Raw genomic sequence first — 20,979 nt, forward strand, 5'->3', positions numbered from 1 at the left:
CGGTAGAGGACATAGATGACCATTTTGTCAGGGGGTTCTCCTTCCTTTCTTACAGGTAGGCAGAGCAAAAGTAGGGGCGTGGATATATATATAGTTACTGAAACTGCTTGTTGATGTGGCACTGACGTGTTGCATTGTCACACTCTCCAAAAAAACAAACAGCTGTGTATCATGGGCTGCTCTACGTGCCTACATGCATGTTATATCCTCACAGTAGGCAACATGAGGTTCACGTTGCCGGAGCTGAAGTTGTGTGCCGTACCTTTCAAACTCGTTCAGGGTTTCACATGCATAATTGTCTTTCAGTGACGCCATGCAATTTAAATAAGTGGGTTTGAGGAAAACTTGTGAAACTTGTGAACCCCCACATCCGGAAAGACGATACTAACCACAAGGACAGAAGACAGGAAATTAATGTTGTACAAACGGAATATATTGCTTAAACACCTGAAGAACCCACATGGGGTGTTTAGAGGGTAGAACTATCAGGGGCAGGCTGTTTGTTATACAGCTCCGGCTATGAGCTCAGTAGGTATTCGCGTATTTCATGTAGGGAACTCCGTCTCCTTGTATTATGCTTATCGACTGGAGAAGTAAGCAGAGAATTATGGGTCACAAGAGAGCAATATCCAATTACACTGAGACGGATGACTAGTTTCGGGACACGAAAAGTGGAAAACCCTCAGAGATGATTGTCAGAGAAACTCAAATGATCTAGGAATATTGTTGATGCATTGGATACAGAATTAATAAAAGTATGAAGAAATGAGTAAATAAGTGAATGTAGGTGCTACAAACACGCACACACACCTACACCTTCCACCGACACACTGACGTAGAAAAGTACACGATATAAACGTGTTGATAATCACAAGGTTTTATGTAAGTAAAAGAAAAAATAGCCTCACAACGATCACATCAAAGCTGTGTCCTGCTACTGTTACCTTACTAGCCTTCATGGGTCGAAGGGAGGGGCGCGGCGAGACTCCACCTCTCTTAACATGCCTCTGCTGTGCCTGTTCCTCGGGAGTGTGAGAATGCGCTTTACAAATTTTGAATTTATTATTGGCTGTCGACACTACTATAAAGGAGACGTGCAGCCCGCCGTAAGAGAGAATTGATCGTCAACAGTTGGGAGAGGGTGGGATGCAATGCGGTGACCGCATGTAGCATGCGGTGCGTAGACGAGCCATTGCATTTATCGTTATAAGTACACGTCAGCGAAAAGTTAATGTTGCTTGGCAACGTGCACGTAAGGTAGGTCTCAGTTCAATGCAGCTTTGCCACACCGCTTGTCACTGTATCTCGATCTTACCTCGGATCAACGCACCTGCTTGCGATGTCGTGTCTAGACCTGGGCCTGTGGCCGCCGTCAGGGAGTCACCTGTGATCAGCCGAGTGTGGTCCTTGTGTCGCCAGGTGATCAGTTGAGTTCGGCGTTTGTGACGACCCACTATGCTGGTGAAGAAGTGGCGGCGGGTGCTGAGCGCCAGACTGCTACGTGGCTCATCTGTCTTGGTCTGTCTGCTCGCCTGCATAGTCGTTCTGCAGGTGGTCATCATCACCGACATGCAGTGTGGTGAGACACGACATTAGAAGTAGACAGACAGTGTTGTGAGCAATAAACATGTCCGTAAACATGACAGTAAATAGACATAGCCAAGTGGTAAGGACAGTAGTGGTGTAAGTAGACATAGCACGGTAGAGCGGTAAATATACTGGGCAGGATTTGTCCTAGGCGTTGTCATTTGTTTGTGTGTCTGTAGAGCCCTTTGTTGTTAACAGCTGCAGCACATACCCTACAGGAATCAGCACACTCCAGAAAATACTATGTCAATGCTAAGGACACTGGACACGCACTACTTTCACAATACTCCGGATAACTACTCTATTAGAAATATAATATGTTTATGCTAAGAATAGACATTGATTCTGTTCAAGCTATGTATAAAATGGTTTTTCTTTCTCTTTTGACGTTTACAGCAATGGATATAGTCTTTTCTTTTCTGTGTGTATCACTCCTCGATTTTTTATTCCGTCCAGAATGTCCAGTTAGTGTCATGCTTTGTGGCCGTCTTCCAGCCATTAACGGTCGTAAGGTTGAGCCACCCCTGACTTCTCGTTAGTCATGCTGGTATTTATGGTTATTTTTGGTTGAATAGAGCAAACTGTTTCCCGCTTCAAGCTCAGTTTCGCTGGAACCCTATGTGTGAATTCAGAGGAAAAAAAAGTTGGATATTTGTGGCGTGAGTAGAACGTGCACCACGCCCATAGTGGGTACTGCTCACTGTAGTTTTGGTAGGTTTTTATTGTTGTGCACAAAACATAAAAGATTAAAGTAAGAGGCGTGGGTGAAGTACGATAGCATACTCAAATCCTATAAACTTTCTGTTCCTATTAACAATGGTTAGCGCTGCTCTCTCTGTTACATCGAGCTGCTAGTCCATTGCTCAAGGGCTGGTGGCAAGCAAAATTTTTTTCTAATGAATGGGTAAGGTCATCTCAAATCTGGTTGAATATCCATTTCCGTTCTTGAAATACACGCTTACACGCAAAAAAGGTCAAAATCGTGACCTTGCGTGTGGACACAAATAGGAGTTAACACATAGTCCCAGCTCTTCCATAGGCTGAGGATTTTTACAACTGAAATGCATCCGTCTAGAATCTTGATGCCTTTGTTGTTGACCTGTTTATGGTGAGGTATGTGTCTTCCCTGTTAGCAGGAGTTTGTCATTCTTTCTTCATATTATCACGATCATCTCTCTGTATCTTACACTGAGCTTTAATCAACCAATCAACCAGTCATCAGAAAAATCCGTGGTACTAAACTTTCCAGTATCTGGTCTCAGTGTCCCGAAAAAAAGAATTGCTAATCAATGTTCAGCCCACCGCTGCTAACGGACAACAGAGCACGTCTATGTTTCGGATACAATAGGCTATAACTACAGCTCTAAACACTCGGCAACACAAGTACAATCACGACCACCGCAGTCTGTATAGATTATCGACAGCAGAATTCAAAGAGGCACACGCGTGGAAAGGCTCAGCACCGCGATAACCAAAGAAGTGATAATGTCTCTTTGTATTGGGATGTTGTTCATGATGGATGGGATTTCTCATTTTATTATAACTATCGTCTGTTGACGATACGCCAATCTTGTCTTATTTAAACGACCTAGCCTTCCAGATCTGATGGTTATTAGCATATTTCAGAGAACCTGAATTTTTGTGGGAAATGACAGAGGCAGACACGTTGTCCGTTACTATTAGTGGCTTTGGCCTGTTGCGGGAAGCCATCCACAACGTATTCAGAAAGGATGACCATAGCTACTGAAGGAGCAATGAATCGTGCTGATGTTGATTGTGACAACGAGAATAGTTATACAAATATTTACAGACATGACTCGATAAAGTGTAAAGATAAGCAAGGGTCCAGGTCTCCAGGCATTTGTGGCAGAGCATTACATTTCTATGCGAACCAACTTGAAGGCATTTTCCAACACTTGTTTTGGCACTGTCTGAATTCACTGTCAATGCCTGCTGCTTGGAAATTGCCTATCATTGTACAAGTTCCGAGGAAAACTGTCGATGACTATAGACCAGTGGCCTTAACATCGCTGGTCATGAAAGTATTGAAGGAAATCATCAAAGCACTGATTCTAAAGGCCACTAAGAAATGTCTTGACCCATTGCAATTTGCATACCAGACCAAAAAAGTCTTGATGATGCCAAGCTGTTTATCCTCCATTCTCAGTGCAAACACACAGAGAAATCATAATCCTACGCAATCAAGATTTTTGCCGATTTCTCAAAGGCTTTGAAGACTATTCAACCATATCTCCTTGGTACTTGTTGGTTGGCAGGCAGCAACGAATACATGTCAATGGCACTTCTTCTGACTCCATCACAACGTACACTAGCTCACCCAAAGGATGTTTTATTCCAGCTTTTGTTTATTTTGTATAACAGCTGTCGCAGTAACTCGAAAGTCAATATCTCGTCATATTCTCTAATGACACTGTGCTCTCTCTCCTTAGAGGACCAGTGGATACTGGTGTAGTCTTGGATGAACGTATTGCATGGTGAGATTACAATTTCTTAGAACTTAATGAGTAAGTCCAAAGAGATTATTGTTTTTAATTTCCATCATAGTTCTCCACCAAGTCCCATAACTGTCATCTATGATGAGTCGAGGTCGAAATTGTCAATACATTTAAGTATCTAGACACCATCTTCGACAAGAGATTTCTCAGGGATACCACACTCAGGCTCCACAGCGCCTCTTCCTTCTTTGGAAGCTGGTCTTTATCTATTTCATAGATACCATATAGAGAGTGGGATGTACTTCATTTATCTGTTTTTACCACAGTTTACGAGTGAAAAACAAGCGCACCTACTCCAAAATTATTGGGACAGCCAAGAGTGATCTAGGAATATTGTTGATATTTCCACACAAAACCATTCACAAGACTACCTGGACTTCACCAGATGTACATTAAAAAAACCCAGATCGACCACATCACCATTAATCGCCAGTTTAGGAGGAGTCTGTTGGATGTCAGGGTAATGCATGGCGCAGATGCAGCCACAGACAACCCCCCTGCTAGTGGCAACAATGAAGATAAAGCTAATATCCTTCCGTGGCTCATCAGACAGACCGCACCACAAATTCAACGTGCAGATTCTTAGAGACTTCATAAAGCACGAAGAGTTCAACTGTTAAGCTAAAAAACAGTTTTGCGGCGTTAAAGGGACTCCTGAAAAAACAGTAACTAACCACTGGACAGGATTACAGGAGATGTGGAAGACTGCCTCCACACGCGTTCTGGGAAAGAAAGAAACAGTACAAGAAATGGCTGACTTTAGGGACCTGGCAAAAGATAGAGGAAAGAAAAGAGCTAAAGCAGAAGATTCAAGAAGAAGAAGAAGAAGAAGAAGGAAATTTCATCAAGTTGCATGGCGCCGCCGATTCTGTGTACCTGCATGCAGGACCAACACACTGAGGCTGTCTGTTGTTTCGGCCGCGAGACTTTTGAATTTTACTGTATGCGAACAAATGTAGGTCATATGTAAGCCTAAACCATGAATGTATGAGAGTTTGTTTGGTGGCGCGGATATGACTATGTTGTCGTATTTGCTGTTTTGTTGTTGTACTTCCATACAAAGCTGCATCTATTTTCCTTCTGGAATAAACAAAGTCTTATTTTATCTATGAAACAGCAAAATTGATGGAGTCAGTCGTGTTGACTGTTCAGACAGGGCGAGCGAGAGTGCGAGGCAGCTGGAGCAACGGTACTTGACTACTCTGAATAGGAGTAATTACCTCTCAGAAGAACAACAGTTGCTATTTAATTATGAGAACAAGAAAAGGAAACAAATAACTTCTGGGGAATTCAGGTATGCTCTGTAAATCATGTCATGTGAACTATGATCGATGTCTGTTCATGCAAGTGTGGTTGTGCATTTGTGTGAATACGTGAGTGGCTGTGTGTGTGGGCGATGGTGGTGTCTGATACTACTAACTTTCTGTACGGATGGTTAAAATGTATTTTCGGATTCTGTTTTTGCTAGACTTGCTCCTGTGGCTTGCATTTTCGTGTTGACAGAGAATCTGCCCTTGTCTACCCAGTGAACACCACTTCAACACAAAGTAGGTGATAGAGTTGTGACTTCAGGTGGGATTTTAAACTCTGAAATCAAGTAGATTAGTACATGATACACGGGTGACTTCCATCAGGTAATGAAAGTCATAAAACTATGGACGTATTATGTTTGTGTCACGCACAAAAAGCACAAAAACACGTGGGTGCTGCTGTGGATGAAATATTCAATAGAGGGGAGCGGATTGTTGCAAGTTTTCTAAAAGACAATCACACACTCACGCGCGGACCTCACTCAAGCTATATTCGTACTCGTTACACACACATGCACACTTTAGATGCACCAAGTGCACACACGAAGACACTGTAGGGAGATCAGTCAGAAAGACTTTGCAGTGAGCAGATGAACTGTATATAGGGCTTAATGGTGTTTTTCTCCAGAGTTTCTGACCATCGGGATTCCAACAATCAAACGCCGGGACGATAGCTATCTGCTAGAAACCGTGATGTCACTGGTCGCTAACATGGCTGTCGAACAGCAACAAGAAGTCATCATTGTTATCATGCTAGCCGACATTGACCCCGAAAACAGGAAATCAGTCGCTGAAGAACTGTATAGGAGCTTTGAGGAACGAATTAAATCTGGTCAAATCCAGATTATTCAACCACCAAGCGATTTCTACGAGCCGCTTAAGGTGAGTATCTGAACAGGAAATAACCAGCTGGTGGTAGTTTTATGAATTAAGGTTGTCGTGTGAAAGCGATTGATTTTCCCGATACAGTCGATACCACGATGTGACACCTGGTGACTCACGTCTGCACGATGTAAGCAGGCGGAACACAGCCCGAATGTTGACATCCAGGCATAGGTCACCTGTCCACACGTGCACTCCTAGGGTAAGATTGCTGGAAGGCCATGTGGGATACCTGACATCTTTCACGCCCATTTCTTATCCATGCTGTTGCTGTCCTGCTAATGCTCAAACCACATCCTCCGCCAGATGTCAGATGTAAAGCTACCATTCCCGTCATTGTCGTACGCCATCACCGTACTTTCATCTCAAGTGAAACACAAAGATGCCACCACATTCTATCAGCTCTCTCCTTTAAAGTGAAAGGTTAGACGTGGCATCAGGCAAATTAGTGCATGCACATTAAATTTCCAGATTATCCCTTCTTATACCCCATTCTTCCCTTTGTCACATTACATTCTTGCCTTTATCATATCATCATGCATTATTCCGTCTAGCTTACAGAGTTCACCAGTAAGCTATTTTCATTTGTTGAGGTGGATCACTTCCCACTTTTCCCCCTCTCCACACTAGCACAGACCCCCACCGTTAATAACACCGATCACTTCTATTCACAAATAGTTCCCACGCTCCAACTCATGAAAGAAGACTGGCAAACTTCCAAAAAGGTAGCAAGGTGCACTAATGAGAGGCTAACAGGCAAGGTCAATAGACGCTTTAAAATGCATTAAAATAATTAAACACCAGTAGTCTCACAGGTGCACACGATGGATTTGTGGTTGCCCTCAAGTGTGACTCACCTCGCTCTCAACTGCCGTTATTCACGCGCCTCAAGACTGTCGGTTAGTGGGTGTTCGTGTATGTTAGTCAGAAATATCGATGAGGGATCCTAAGTCATCACTAGCAAAATGTATCTAACAGAAATGTACTGACAAAACTTGCCCACACCAGTGCAAGGCTCTCACTCCGATGGACATTGCCGACAATAACTCAAGTGAGCGTTTTCTCTTGACCCACGCAACTCGATGCAGATATCCTTTTTATCCTTGCTCTGATTTCTAAGCTAGAGGCACATGAGAATATTATGACTTATCAAAAATCGACGAGCACAACAACCAGTAATGGTGAAATTATCTCCTTTTGATAATTCAAAACCTGCAAACCTTGCTTTCTCAATCTAGATGTGTTGTTTCTTTCTCAGATAAGCAAGGAGCCCAAACTATAGGGTTTTGAAAAAGTAGCTTTTTTTATTCAGGTCAACTTGCGATGTATTACTGCACCCATGTTTTGAAAATTACCAGTTAAATCCAGTGACAAAAACATAAAAAATAGGAGTACCGTTATCAGCGGGTTAACGATCTGTCTACATGTTACCTTTAGCGTACTTACCGTTTAATGAGTTTGAAAGAGTTGTACTTTTCTGCTGTATACTGGTTTTCTACAAGATTAATGTTTTCCCCAGGTCTGTCTTAATCTTTTTTCGTTTAATTACGCTTCATTTATTTTTTCTGAGTTTACTGTAATATTCAATACTTTCTTGTGATGTAAATAGATTATTATATCATGAAGCTCTCCTTGTGATGTAAATTCATTATTGAGATCATGGAGTTCTCGCTACAGGCGAGAAATACAAACCGAAATGGAAAGATAGCAGCATGTGCAGCTAAGTCTAGATTGGCTGGTCACTGCCCAGTCTCTCAGGCACTCATTCACACCTGCAGATTGTAGCCTCCACCCCCACAACACACCCGTGAACTGGGCAGGTTAAAAAAAAGGTAATTCAAGGCCCCGACCTACGACACTGCATCTTCCTGTTGACATCTGAGGCTATAGGAGTGTATTTGTTTTTTTTTTTTTTTTTTGGAACTAATTTCGTTGGTCTGCCTCGTTGACCATGACAGGTCACCAAGCAGACATACAAGCAGGGCGCGGAGTACGTGCAGTGGCGAGCCAAGCAGAACTTTGACTACGCCTTTCTCATGCGCTTCTCCGCCAACCTGTCGCTGTACTACATGCAGCTGGAGGACGACGTCACCACCGTCAGCAACTACGTCAACAGCATTCGCAAGTACATCGAGCAGCAGACCGAATCGTGGACATGCCTCGAGTTCTCCGAGCTGGGATTTATTGGTATATCTGATATAAGTTGTTATTTACAGATATGTTTGAGTATAGTTGCTATTTATAGACATGATGGACTTTGATAATTATGTATAAATGTGTAGTTATAGGTATGTCTCATATTGGTAGTCATTTATAGGTGTCTGACACAGCACTTTATATGTACGTCTGATATCGAACAAAGGCATGCACTCTTGTAGTTGTTTGTTGTCAACGTAAGCTGTAACAGGCCTGAAGACACTCTGTTTCAAGGAAAGCTGTATAATCTGAAAAAAATTTACATTATGTACCTGTGCTTCAGTGCACGCTCAACAGGTCTAAAGACATTTCAGGTGTGTGTATTGTGTGCGTTAATACATAGGTGTACAGGTCTGAAGACATTTTCTTTGTGTGTGTCCAGCCAAGCTGTACAGGTCTGAAGACGTCGTACGACTGTCACAGTTGCTGCTGATGTTTTACCAAGAGCAGCCCGTGGATTACACTTACCTCTACTTCAACATGCTCACGACACAGTTTCAGAAAAGGATTCGAGTTCCCACGCTTTTCCAGCATCGAGGAATTCATTCTTCTTTTCCCGGTAGGTCCTCCACCCAAAATACGTATTGACGTATATAGATGGGTAAATATTTCTTAATTCCTTTTTTGAGAACCCTTCCCCTGGTAGAGAATCAGTGAGGATCAATGACATTGTCATCAAAAGGGAGATCTTTGATGATGACTGTCGAGAGCAATAAATGAGGAACAAGATGGGATAGAAGTGAGGGGGGTGGGGCAATGGAATTATCCTGAACAGGCGGACATAATCTGTCTGATATATGACTGCGACATATTAAACTAATCTCTTAGTTAGATCATGAAAACTTATATCATTATAATTTAAAAACGGATCTCATTATAACCATTATGGACCATCGTTATTTCTAATCGCTTCTATCACTGACTGCTGGCAGGCAAAGTGCAGCACCTTAAGGACCGGCTGTTCGACCAGATGGAAAAGAAATACAAGGGAGATAATCCTAATGCTACCATCTACACCACTTTGCAGACATATCTCAGCTTTATGCCCCAGCTAGCATACTCAAAGACAGAAGGGTTTTTTTGGTCTCACGGATCACCAGGTGAGGGAGACATCTTCGTGGTGGTTTTCGACGAGCCACAGACTGTGGATCGCGTCATCGTGGATACGGGTTCGGAGAACCACCCGACCGACATCCTGGCCAGTGCAACTCTCTTGGCGAGCCTGACGGTGTTGAAGAACGCGGAGCGCTTCGACTGCACTAACGACATTCCCCTTGGAGACTTCCAGGATGGCCGGGTGGAAGTGAAGGAGGTCAGCGAGAAGGTCAAGTTTAAGATCGTCTGTTTGCAGATTAAAGTGACAAAACAGCAGTCAACGTGGGCAATTATACGAGAAATCGCGGTATTTCTTCGCCCGAATTAGTACTCAAAACCCTGACTTCGTCAGTAATGTCAAGCACTGCCTTATTTTTGATACCAAAACAAAACCCAAAGCTATGTATTTCATGAACATAACAACATCATTCTTGATGCGTGTGCATCCAATGCAAGAGCAGAATATCGCAGACCGAAGTCATCCGCTTTCCAATATTCCTTTAAAGTTTGTGTAGTAATCATTGTGTGTGTGTGTGTGTGTGTGTGTGCGGTGTGTTGTGAGCACATATATGTGCGTGTATGAGTGGATGCGTGCGTATAATATATATAATATCATAAATTATTATGTGTATGTGTCCTTGAAAGCATACAATATAATATTATGATCTGCCCGATGGATAGATCCTTGCAAAAACTGACCCATTTAATGCTTAAAATATGTTGTGATTGTATAGTGGGGCCATTATCTTGAATTGTCGCCTTTAGTTCTTGTAAATATAGGTAAATACAGATAAAGCCTCCAAACTCACTCTCGTCAAACTGTGACTGAAGATCTGGTCCCACCTACTGAAAACTAGATAAAGTTAATAGCTTAGAGTTTAGAGCAGATAACTAAACTCTTATGTCATCTCCACACGTTCCTTAAACACCAACACCAATAAAAGGGCATATGCAAATGACTTAGTAATAGCTGATCTTCGTCCAACAATGTAAGGTAGTGTCATCTTGTGCATCATCGCTATAAAGACTGCAGCAATAAGAGTAACGGCTGCTAAACTCTAGCAACACTGACTTCTCTTTAACATCCGATAGTTCATCATATGTGACCATAAATGAGTAATAGACATAGGTAACTAGACAATGGAATACTGGAAAAATGTGCAGCGTTGGCGGGATGGAAATCGGCACAGTAAGGCAATGGTTGAACACTGTTAGCCCCTGAAAAGGCCGACGTGCGGTTGAGCGGGCAACAGTGATACCCGTCAACTGGAAGACGTTCAGTCCTTCAAATACCTCGGCGCGAGACTCACCAGCGGAGGTGATAGTGCGGAGGATGTTCAGCAGCAATGACGAGACTTTGGAACAGTAAAAGAGTTCACTACCAAATTCAGATTATACAAGTCTCTCGTTGTACCGATCATGCTGTACGACTGTGAGTCTTGGACGCTACTCACAGACCAGGAGCGAAAGATAGCGTTTGAGATTAAATGGTAAAGGAAGTTGGTCCGTATCTCCTATAAAGAGGAACAGGTGAAAGAATTTGTACGCCACCTGGATCGCACTGGTGGGTCCCTAGGTACGTTCTCACAGTCGTGAAGCGGCAAAAAAAAAAAAAAAATAAAAAATAAAAATAAGTGGTATGGACATGTCACGCGGCACAGTGGTTACTGAGGATTGTGTTGCAGGGCACCCTGTTCGCGGGGTGCGTTGTCTAATCTCCACCTCGCGTTGTTCTCTTTTTTTTCCATCCACTACACACCCGCACTCAGCCGACCTTGGAATCCACAAAAGACCTGCTTTTCTTTCCCAGACAAAAGTGTCTTTTCTTGGGTGCGTCAGTTCCCCGGATCTTCATGTCTGCTCTCTCTGCTGCTGCGTCACAACTTCACGGACACCACAAATCTCTCTCGCGCTAGTGATACACGTTCACCTCATTCACACGACGAGGACATACGTACGACACGCTAGCATTCGTTCGGACTGACACGCTCACACAGGTAAATAGGTTCAAAGACATATTTATTTACATAATTTACACATAGAACTACTATACCCATTCTAACGTACCTACTTAGTCTACTAAAACCTAGCACCTAACTCCCTGGGGTGGGGAAAGAGGGGGTTGAGTTACGTGAGCCGCTTTCCAGCGGAATCAAAACACCTTGCGGCAAATTGGTACTTCTCACTTACCCAGGGTGGACAGAAATAAAGCTGTACTTAGAGGGTTGGTTTGAGTGACGGGAGCCGCTTTCCAGCCGGACCGAGACACCTTGCCAATGGCTGTTTGTTTGTAACATGCATGTGTGGTAGATTCTGGCTAAGATGCCAGCTACAGGCCGATTGGTCGGTAGCACGGACAGGTAGTGCTGACTGGCCCGCTGGTTTGTTTAGGGTTCAGGGGGGACAGAGGAGGCCGCCCCCTTCCCCAGGTGGACACAGTAGCACAGCCAGCGCTACCGTCCTGATGGAATAACAACTGGTGAGCTCATGCACTTTGTAGCATACGAACATTTCACGTACCAATCGTTGTCTCCCTACGTAACCGTAATTTGAGTTGACCTATAGGAGGTCGGGTACTGGCTGGTCCTCTTGTCGCCGATATAGGGCTGTTGGGTAAGATTCTCTGCCTTTTTTTGTTTATTTATTTTTCTAAAGCGCATATGAAATCCGAATAAAAAGATAACCATATTTATCTCTGCATACACATGTAATGGTTGTTGCCTGATTTCTTGTCCTAAGGTTGTTATGGTCTCGTGTCTTGTCAGCAAATCATAAACAACACACTAGCATACACAACCATAAAGAAATAAATGTTACATAGGAAATAAATTCCCTTTTACTGCAGCTCTTTTTTCTTCTTTCGTTCTGTATTTACGTAAGTTTGGGTACGTGATTATTCATATTCAAGTGTTGGGATGATAAAGACTTGAGACTGTTGGTAAGTTTAGTCCCACAAGACGGTCGGACACTCGGTTTATGATTCTGGCGATGACGTTTTGAATTCGATGAATTGAGTGTTTGGCAAGGCGGAATTAGGATTCCTTTTCGGTACGAAGTTCTGAAAGTAACGTACACCTGAAAAAAAAATTAGTTCAAATGCATATCAACGAGCATACACGCCCGCACAGTCACACACTTACCCAAGAACAGACACACATGCGCTTGTGTTGTTTTGTTTATGCACTAATCTATAATAATTTATGTTTAATACAAAAAAAGAGGACGATAACTATCGCCACTGTTGCTGGATGAGAATTTTCTCAAATGCCTTGGGTCAGAGCACTGCAAAACACTGTTTCCTAAAACTCTGGGTGAATGACACCCCTTCATTCTTGAGATGCATGCCTACGAACATCGCTATCCCCAGTCAGCCCTATGATGCAATTCAGTCAGCACGCAGAAGGTAGTGACAAAGAATATCAACACAGCGGCCGTGCATGGTAGATAAGAAGAATGTGAAACATTAATCAAACATATAAAAGCCCCAAATTGTCAAACACAAACAAATATCATAAATAAAACATAAAAGGACTCAAATTAATTTCCTACACAACACCAGCCGTGATAAAAGAGATTAAAGGTACTAAAAGATCCTAGAAAAATAGGAATAGAAACTGCCCCAGATCATTACAAGTAAAAGTAAAGAAAGGCAAACAAGGAAAATAGAACTCAAAGAAACAAAACTGTTTTAGAGAGACTGCATTTTAATTACAACGAACAGCAAAACATAGTAGTTTCCAGCCACTCTGTGGGAAGTGTGGATGAGCTCATGACAAGAACTGAAGTGAAAATCTTAAGACCACAAGAACGATATTGTCACAAAGATTTGTGTGGGGGTTGGGGGGTGGGTAGGTATGCTTGCTCCACCTTTTTTCTCCTGCCATGATGGGGTCTTAAGACTACAAGGGCTATATTGTGACAGAGCGACTCGCTGGTGAGTTTCCCAGTGCAGTAAATATGTCTGAGAAAAAGGTAAGATCTCAGAGACATTTTGAAAGAGTCGGGTTTCGGCTAGTGGCAGTTCGTTCCAGGTAAATGAACCACAGACAAAGAAACATGCTACCTGTTCATAGGCTGGCCTGAGAAATACAGTTCACAATGTGAAATCAAGCAAATCCACCATAAAAAGAAAATAAAACATTTAAGTAATTTATCTTTCTTTGAGACTTACCAGCTAAATATAGAAGTGAAATTACCTGACGAAGTCGCCTGCCTTAAAGCTCCCTCTCCCTTTTTAACAGCTAAAGTTACGCTAGCTGCTTACCTTGAATTATTCTTTCCCCTGGCTTATTGTAGATTTTACTATCAACTGACCACAAAATTGTTTTTTGAGTCGAAGAAATAGGGATGAGGGAGGGTTATGTCATGCCATCTGGTAAGTCCAGAAAAAAGACAATTTACTTAAACATCTTTTCTTCGTATACTTTAGATGACTCGACCAGAAGAGAATAAAACAAATGGTTGAAGAAATCAGTCTATCGAGCAATTACATATCTTTAATATGAAGCTATGAAGATGCAACAGGACCAGCCAGATCCAGTTCCTTTGTAACGTAAGATAGGTTACAGAGGAATGTGGTTCGACAACCTGCTGCACTCAATGTTCCGGAGTGCAATATTGCAGCAGACGGCCAGGCTAGAAGCAATGGCAGGGGCTGCGTGCACACTAGCTTGATGTTAGGAACCAAATAACAAGAACTTAGACTATCATGATAAAGACGGACAGGGAAGGGTGTGAAAAAGGACTTTCATAGTGGGAAAGGGTGTTAAGAGTAATATTTATGCATGAGGAGTATTCTTGTATTCACTACCTTCCCTACCTTCAGAACTACCAGCAAAGCGAGATGATCCCTCTCGGCCCTCTCTGGAACTCGAACATGAAGGAGTCCCAGGCGGTGGAAGTGGACAAGCCAAGAGGAGTGCATTTTTTTTCACTATTTTGCTCGTCTCTCCTTGTTCTTCGCAGAGCTGTTCCGTGAGGTTCCCAGTAGTGTCCTCCAAAACAACCGGATTCTCTTCCAGCGGGCTGAGGAGTCTCTTCTCGAGGTCTTCGTCCGGCTGGTCTTTTTTGCACAAGGATGAGCTAGACATTCTTTCCAACTCGTGGGTTGGTGTCTCACTGTCCACACTACACAGTAATTCCGACCCATCGCCTTTTACTTCACTTGGGACAGATTTTGTATTCTCTTGGGTATCTTCCATCTGTATTCTTTCTTCACCTTGGACTACATTACTATGTGATGACACTGGCAGGGACGATTGACTACCTTTAGGTGTCGAGACTTTTACTTCACTTGGGACAGATTTTGTATTCTCTTGGGTATCTTCCATCTGTGTTCTTTCTTCACCTTGGACTACATTACTAAGTGATGACCCTGGCAGGGACGATTGACTACCTTTATGTGTCGAGACTGACGGTTCCTTTTGAAGCGATGATAGTTCTGGAGTTTCCGTTGAAACACCCTCATGGAGTTTTTCGTCCAGATTTTCATCAGAAGGAAGAGGTGGCACTCGTTGGTTAGAACGCAAGAATTCACTGAGCTCTTTTAAGGTAGTGTCATAATTTGACAGGACTGGCTGTTCAAATAACCTTCTGATGTGTGGCGGAGGACTTTTTTCTGGCTTAATTATCCACTTATTCGTTGATGGCATACACATTTCATAACGGACTATAGTACGTGTTCTCCTGGCTTGGCTATCATGTTTTCTGACGCCTTCACTGGGCATTCGATGGAAATGAATGCTGTTCACTATGTCTGTATGTAAACGCTCGCGATACTTCTTGGTGTTATTTTTGACGATCAGATCACAAACGGTCACAACATTAACCGATGACAGCAAGTGATCTCTCACATCTGAACTTCCCTGAGAGTTGATCATCATTTCGTTCTCCATGCTAATGTTACTGGAGCGATTGTACACGATGTTGTCGGCACATTACACAGCATGAGGGGCAGAGCTCCACATGTGTGGTATGGGCATTTTGATTAGAGGTAGATTATACATTTAACTTTGAAAACAGTGTTTGGTCTACATACCTTGACACTAATATTTGACCTCATTTAGCAGCTGGAAAAAGACACGAAGTCATGAAGACAGCGGCACTGGTTTGCTGCACCGTGAATAGTTTTTATCCTTTACCGGTCTTTATGTAAAGGGTTAGATTATAACAAAATTATATCATTCGTTTGAATCCTTAAATTTGATATATAGACTACAGATGTTATATTCTTGAAAATGATTATATTCTTTCCGACGAGAGGCACTTGTTTATCTCTGTTGGTACATATAGAAGCAGTGCCCTGATCTTCACTATCTGAAGAGAGGACATCTTCCAGAAGTACTACGACAATGTAAAGATAAAGATATCAAATTAACGTCATCTACGCAAGCTTACGTCAAATAAAATTACGTAATAAAAATGTCCCATGAGAGCAGCGTTCTAAAAATAGACAATAATACAAGCAGAAATAATAGGAACATGAAAAAGTTTGTACCTTTGATGTGGAGCTGATCCACCATAGTTGAGTTATTAAGTGTGTTCATGGGTGTTATGCTGCAGTTGTGCCATGAGAATAATTGTAAGATCGTATCTTTAATAAGACAAGTGGAAAGTTGTTTGGATTTTTGTTTTGTTACAATGCGTCTTTCGATTTATCCTTAGCTTGAAGGCTTTGTTTGTTTGTTTGTGTTTTATGCCGTGCCAGCCACCAGGGCTATATCACGGCAAAAGGTAGTTTTAACTTTAAAGGTTTAGAGTGCATTCTTCTTCACCAAAGTGCCTTGAACAAATCTTGGCTCTCAATGGATTGAAACTGTTGTCTGAACGGCGTGTAGCACGAATGAGAGCCGCTCGCCACTTGTCTTGCTCTGTCGACATACCTGTCCGTGGAAGCGAAAAAAAAACTTGCACCGAAAGATTTGATATTTGCATAGTTGCATTCTACCATGCAGCAGCATAAACCACCTTTTGTGTGTTTCTTTATTGCTGTTACTCTTGCAGACTTTGCTGACTTAGCATTGAAGCTATTCGCTAAACCACGGTGGGCCTAACAGGAAGCGTTGGAGCCTAAAGCCTAGTAGTTGAGTGAAAAAAAATCGTCTGCAAGCAGTCCAGGGATATTAGTTCATGGCATTGATAAAAGATAGTCAAAGAAATGTAGAATAAGATGAGAATGAAAAGAGAGCTTTGACTTCATCCCAGGTTATATGACCTCGGGAAGATACGAAAAGGCGTTACCCGTCACCCATTGCCACTCGGATTCTTTTAGCACCTTTAAGTTTAAACCTAAGACACCTTTTCAGAACCACGATTTCACTGTGACCTTATGTAGACCATGAGTTTACAATGTGGCTGTAATTTACTTTGTGTATGAGCGGGTTTCTGTTGTAGAAGTGAGAGAGTCTGTTATATGCGAATATGGGTGCATGATTTTTGGTGATTCAGTCTGTATATTATTTATGTAAAGCGCTATGAAAAACTAATTTAAAAAAACGTTAAATTAATCCTCATTGTTATTGTTATTGTTATTGTTGTTGTTATTGTTATTGTTATTGTTATTATTATTATTATTATTATTATTATTATTATTAGTCTGTCCATGTTTGTTTTGTCTAGACGAGCCTGAAGATTGGCCTAACTCACTAACGTTAATTAATTATACGCATTACTCAAATCCTGCGAAAGGTAAAATAATCCCTTTCTATGTGAAATGAAGAAAGGAAGCAAAGAAAGAAACCTGAAAGGTTTTGTAAAGAAGATAAAATGTTTATACACAGCCTAAACGGTACGTGCACACGATCCACACACCCACTGCCGCACACACACACACAAAAGCTGTCTTTATTGCCTCAGTCCTTTAGCTACAACAACATTCCATACGACAGCGCAATGGACCTTTTTGAACTATCAAGGTGGGTTGCAAAAAGAAAATTTGAAATACTTTGCTTTTCGCACTCTCTTTTTATGATAAATGGCCTGATGGTGAACCTGAGGCAGAGACTGAACTGTTATTCAAAGACACAGCATAGAATTTCCCCTCATTAGCTGTCAAGATAAAATGCTAAGTGCGGGTTAATTCTCATTACAATAGACCAAATCCGACAGGCTGTACGGTTAATTGCCCAAGAAAAAAGGCGATTTTTCGCTTGGCTGGTCCCTATCAAATTCTCGCAAAGAAAAGACGAACCAACCCCAAACTTAACACCACTGAAAACTAAACCACAGACGACCGAATAGCATAAGGTCTTAACTACTGTCGTAGGTACGGCCGGCGAGCTTGAGGAGACGACATACGCACTCCTGATTCCACCCCGGCTCTTGTATGGTAACTATGCCCACCCGCTGTGATTGTTTTGCTGCGACTTGAGCGTCGCAGGCACACAAAGACGACTACAACTATACATTCACAAACACCCGCTGGGACGTCCTCCCTTACTGGCCATGTTTTCCTTGTCACGTGGTGGCGACAACTGATGACCTGTAGCCGCTGTCAATCAAGCACCAGCGAATGTCCAGCCAGAGGACCCGTCTGTGAACACAGCGCTTGACCACCCGTGAATACACTGCCCACATACATAAACTGTCTGGTGTGATGCAATAAAAACTGTACGTACCATTTCACACTCGACTGTATACTTATCTTTAAGTAAACAGTTTTCCCTATTCTATAAATCTCAGCAAAATCTGCAAGTGATTAAAATTCAGCTGCAGGGTACACACAATTGTATTTCTATAAGTCAGACATGTGACCCTCGGGGTATAATTCGTTAGAGGTTAGCGACAAAACAGTAATGAAATTCAAAAAAAAGAGAAATTCCGGTGAACCTAGAAGATGCATCCAAGAAGATGCCCCTATAATATAATAGCAATAAAGTTAACATATGATACTATATCTCGGCCCTGTGAACAAGCTTAAGCTGCTCATAGGGTTTCCTGCAGAATGCTTCTTTGGTATGAGTATTGGCAGTTACACGTGGAATATTTTTACACATTAAACATACATATTCACATTGTACACATTTATATATTTTTAATGTGTCTCAGATTCGCAGGAGATATGTTTGAAGGCTTAAATGAATTATGAAAATTGAACGCACAATAACAGGACTTTGTAAGAACTGTTGTATGTAAACAATAACCGCGACATTAACATGTCTGTTTAATGACTGCAGGTTCCTTTGAAAGGATATGCTGATTATTTGCTAAAAGAAATGGCAGTGAGCGTGCGGTATAATAAATCATCATGGATGACACTGGGCATTATACTGTTTTGGCTTATGACATGTCACCTTCTTTGCCGTGGTGTCCTCTTCCCACCTTTTTTAAAAGAAAGAAGGAGTAAAGTTTTACAGCTAAGATTGCCTACTGTGTGACAAAATTAGAGCTTTTATTACACAGTGCTTATTAAACCTGCTCCAAAAATGTCTGGAGGCAATGTTTCAAAGGTTTTGTAAAGTATTAATATGCTGTAAGATCAGACAGTAATATCTTAGCTCAGTGGATGTCTTCCTCTACCACAGTCTCTCTACATTCAAATAACATTCCTGTTCATCAGCGCCAATACTCAGACTCTGTCGGATGCAGGCACGCACGCGTATTCACTGTTTGCTGTAGAATTTAGTTTATATGCCAAAGCATTAGCCTTTAAAACGACCAAAAAAAGGGCGGGTAAAACGCTCATAACATGGGGAATTTCAGGTGGGCAGGTATGCATACGCACAGGTCGACGCTAGAGGTAATCTTTCCCCTTAGGCAGCCTTCAGTCAGGCACAGCATGTAGCCGTTAGAGTTTCGGGTAGAGTGGAGCACACAGCGGGTGAAACATTTCATGGAAGCTAAATACTTTAAGAAAAGCAGTGCTGTGATGTTTCACTTCTAGACACAGACTGCTGCTAGCACTAATACATTTATTAATTCATTTACATATGCAATTATTCACTCCCCTCAAGTTCTCCCATGAATACTTAGTTGTAAGACAATCCATTAATTCATTCGCACTGTGTTTCCGTGCATTATTATTTTCTGTGTGTCTTCTGTGACCTAGAACACCAAACAGGCGGATACACAAACCTAAACTCCCCAGATGGATTGACTGAGGGTAAGGACCGACAAATGCTGACAGACTGATCCATTTTGTTTATTTGATATTCTCTCTGTCGCGTATCGCATTCGGGCACAGCAAGACTCGCACTCTCCCAGACACACTCACAACCACACACACGCGCCCGAAGCGAGCAACAAAGCCAATCACTTAACGCATAGACGAGAGGACAATACAACACGCAAGTTTATTGGCGTTACCCAAACTAAGACTCGCCAACTTCAAAGGACGGGAAAGAAAAAAGAAAAAAAAAAAAAAAAGAAAACGAAACAGGCATGAAATCAAAACTACAAAGTAACCCGACTGAAAGGAGAGATTCCCCCCCCCCTTTCCGGGAAAAAAAATTCCGCAAACAGTCAAGTACACCCCCTGAACAAACTCAAGGTCCCGAATGTTCACTGTAACAACACAGTTTATCCACCTCCCTGACTTCTGCCAGAGGCGATGCAAAGCTGACCTCGCCACGTCCAGTAACCACGTCACACTGTCGCTTACTGCCCTGTGGCCTGACAATTCACACAGTTCTGGTGTCTTGGAATTTGGCCGCTGGTCGGTAGTCCAAGCGTACCCTTCTGAGCTTTGAGAAGGATGCCTTTCCTTACACCTGCCGTCTCCCGTTTCAGCGCGTTCTTCGGAGCCCAATCGGCTCGTGATATACCAGCTACCACCCGCAGAAAATGCCAGAGAAAAAAACCTCTGCGAGGACACTTCCCATCCCAGGAAAAAGCACACAGCCTCTCTGGTACACCAACGCCCTCCCGTACCAAAGCTCTTCTATCTATTTACCTTTGTCTTTAAAGTGAGAGACACGGTCGTCTTGTATGACTGTCACCGTAGACACATTCTAATCACCAGCATCTGGGAGTCACAGAAGTCCTATCTCACAAATGTTTCACAAACATATATAGAAGCCGAAGGTTTGCTCGTTGTGAGAAGTTAAAATAGTACTATTTATTATGTATTGTTGCATCAGCTTAATGACATGTGGTTGTAATGAGTGTGTGCACAAGAGATGGGTTCATGTGTCTATGTGTCTGCCTGCCGCGCTATAGATTTTTTTACAGATAATACAAAGGTGGTGTATGACTGGCTCTGACTGTTCTAGAAAATTTGTGGAATGAGGATGTATCAATGAAAATATAATCGTTTTATGAATGAATGTGTTACATAAAACATCGTAGAATTGTGACTAGATACACCACCACCACACATCCACCACCACCACCACCATCACTACCACCACCACCACCACCACCAATAGTGTATGGCAAAGGTTTAGCGACCAGTGTGA

General features: G+C 42.3%; 3 protein-coding genes across 3 annotated transcripts in view; 1 reads left to right on the plus strand and 2 right to left on the minus strand.

Annotated features, from left to right (window-relative positions):
• LOC112559010 overlaps positions 1-1,578 on the minus strand; it is a 9,020-nt gene extending 7,442 nt beyond the window's left edge. The window contains exon 1 of the mRNA XM_025229825.1: positions 1,316-1,578. Within this exon, the coding sequence (XP_025085610.1) occupies positions 1,316-1,571 (256 nt within the window). The 5' untranslated portion in view covers positions 1,572-1,578. The remainder of the gene's footprint in view (positions 1-1,315) is intronic.
• A 3,508-nt stretch (positions 1,579-5,086) lies between these two features.
• On the plus strand, positions 5,087-11,204 carry LOC112559553 (alpha-1,3-mannosyl-glycoprotein 4-beta-N-acetylglucosaminyltransferase C-like). Its single transcript, XM_025230884.1, has 7 exons — positions 5,087-5,096; positions 5,360-5,397; positions 5,572-5,650; positions 6,042-6,295; positions 8,254-8,482; positions 8,874-9,050; positions 9,424-11,204. The coding sequence occupies exons 1-7, from the start codon at positions 5,087-5,089 to the stop codon at positions 9,912-9,914; spliced, it is 1,278 nt and encodes a 425-aa protein (XP_025086669.1). The 3' UTR covers positions 9,915-11,204.
• A 125-nt stretch (positions 11,205-11,329) lies between these two features.
• On the minus strand, positions 11,330-15,925 carry LOC112559009. Its single transcript, XM_025229824.1, has 2 exons — positions 14,406-15,925; positions 11,330-12,661 (listed from the first exon to the last, which is right to left on the minus strand). The coding sequence occupies exons 1-2, from the start codon at positions 15,478-15,480 to the stop codon at positions 12,561-12,563; spliced, it is 1,176 nt and encodes a 391-aa protein (XP_025085609.1). The 5' UTR covers positions 15,481-15,925; the 3' UTR covers positions 11,330-12,560.
• Positions 15,926-20,979: the final 5,054 nt, after the last annotated feature.

Source organism: Pomacea canaliculata, linkage group LG3 (assembly GCF_003073045.1).
Source record: "Pomacea canaliculata isolate SZHN2017 linkage group LG3, ASM307304v1, whole genome shotgun sequence".
In the NCBI taxonomy this organism is placed as follows: Eukaryota; Metazoa; Mollusca; class Gastropoda; order Architaenioglossa; family Ampullariidae; genus Pomacea; species Pomacea canaliculata.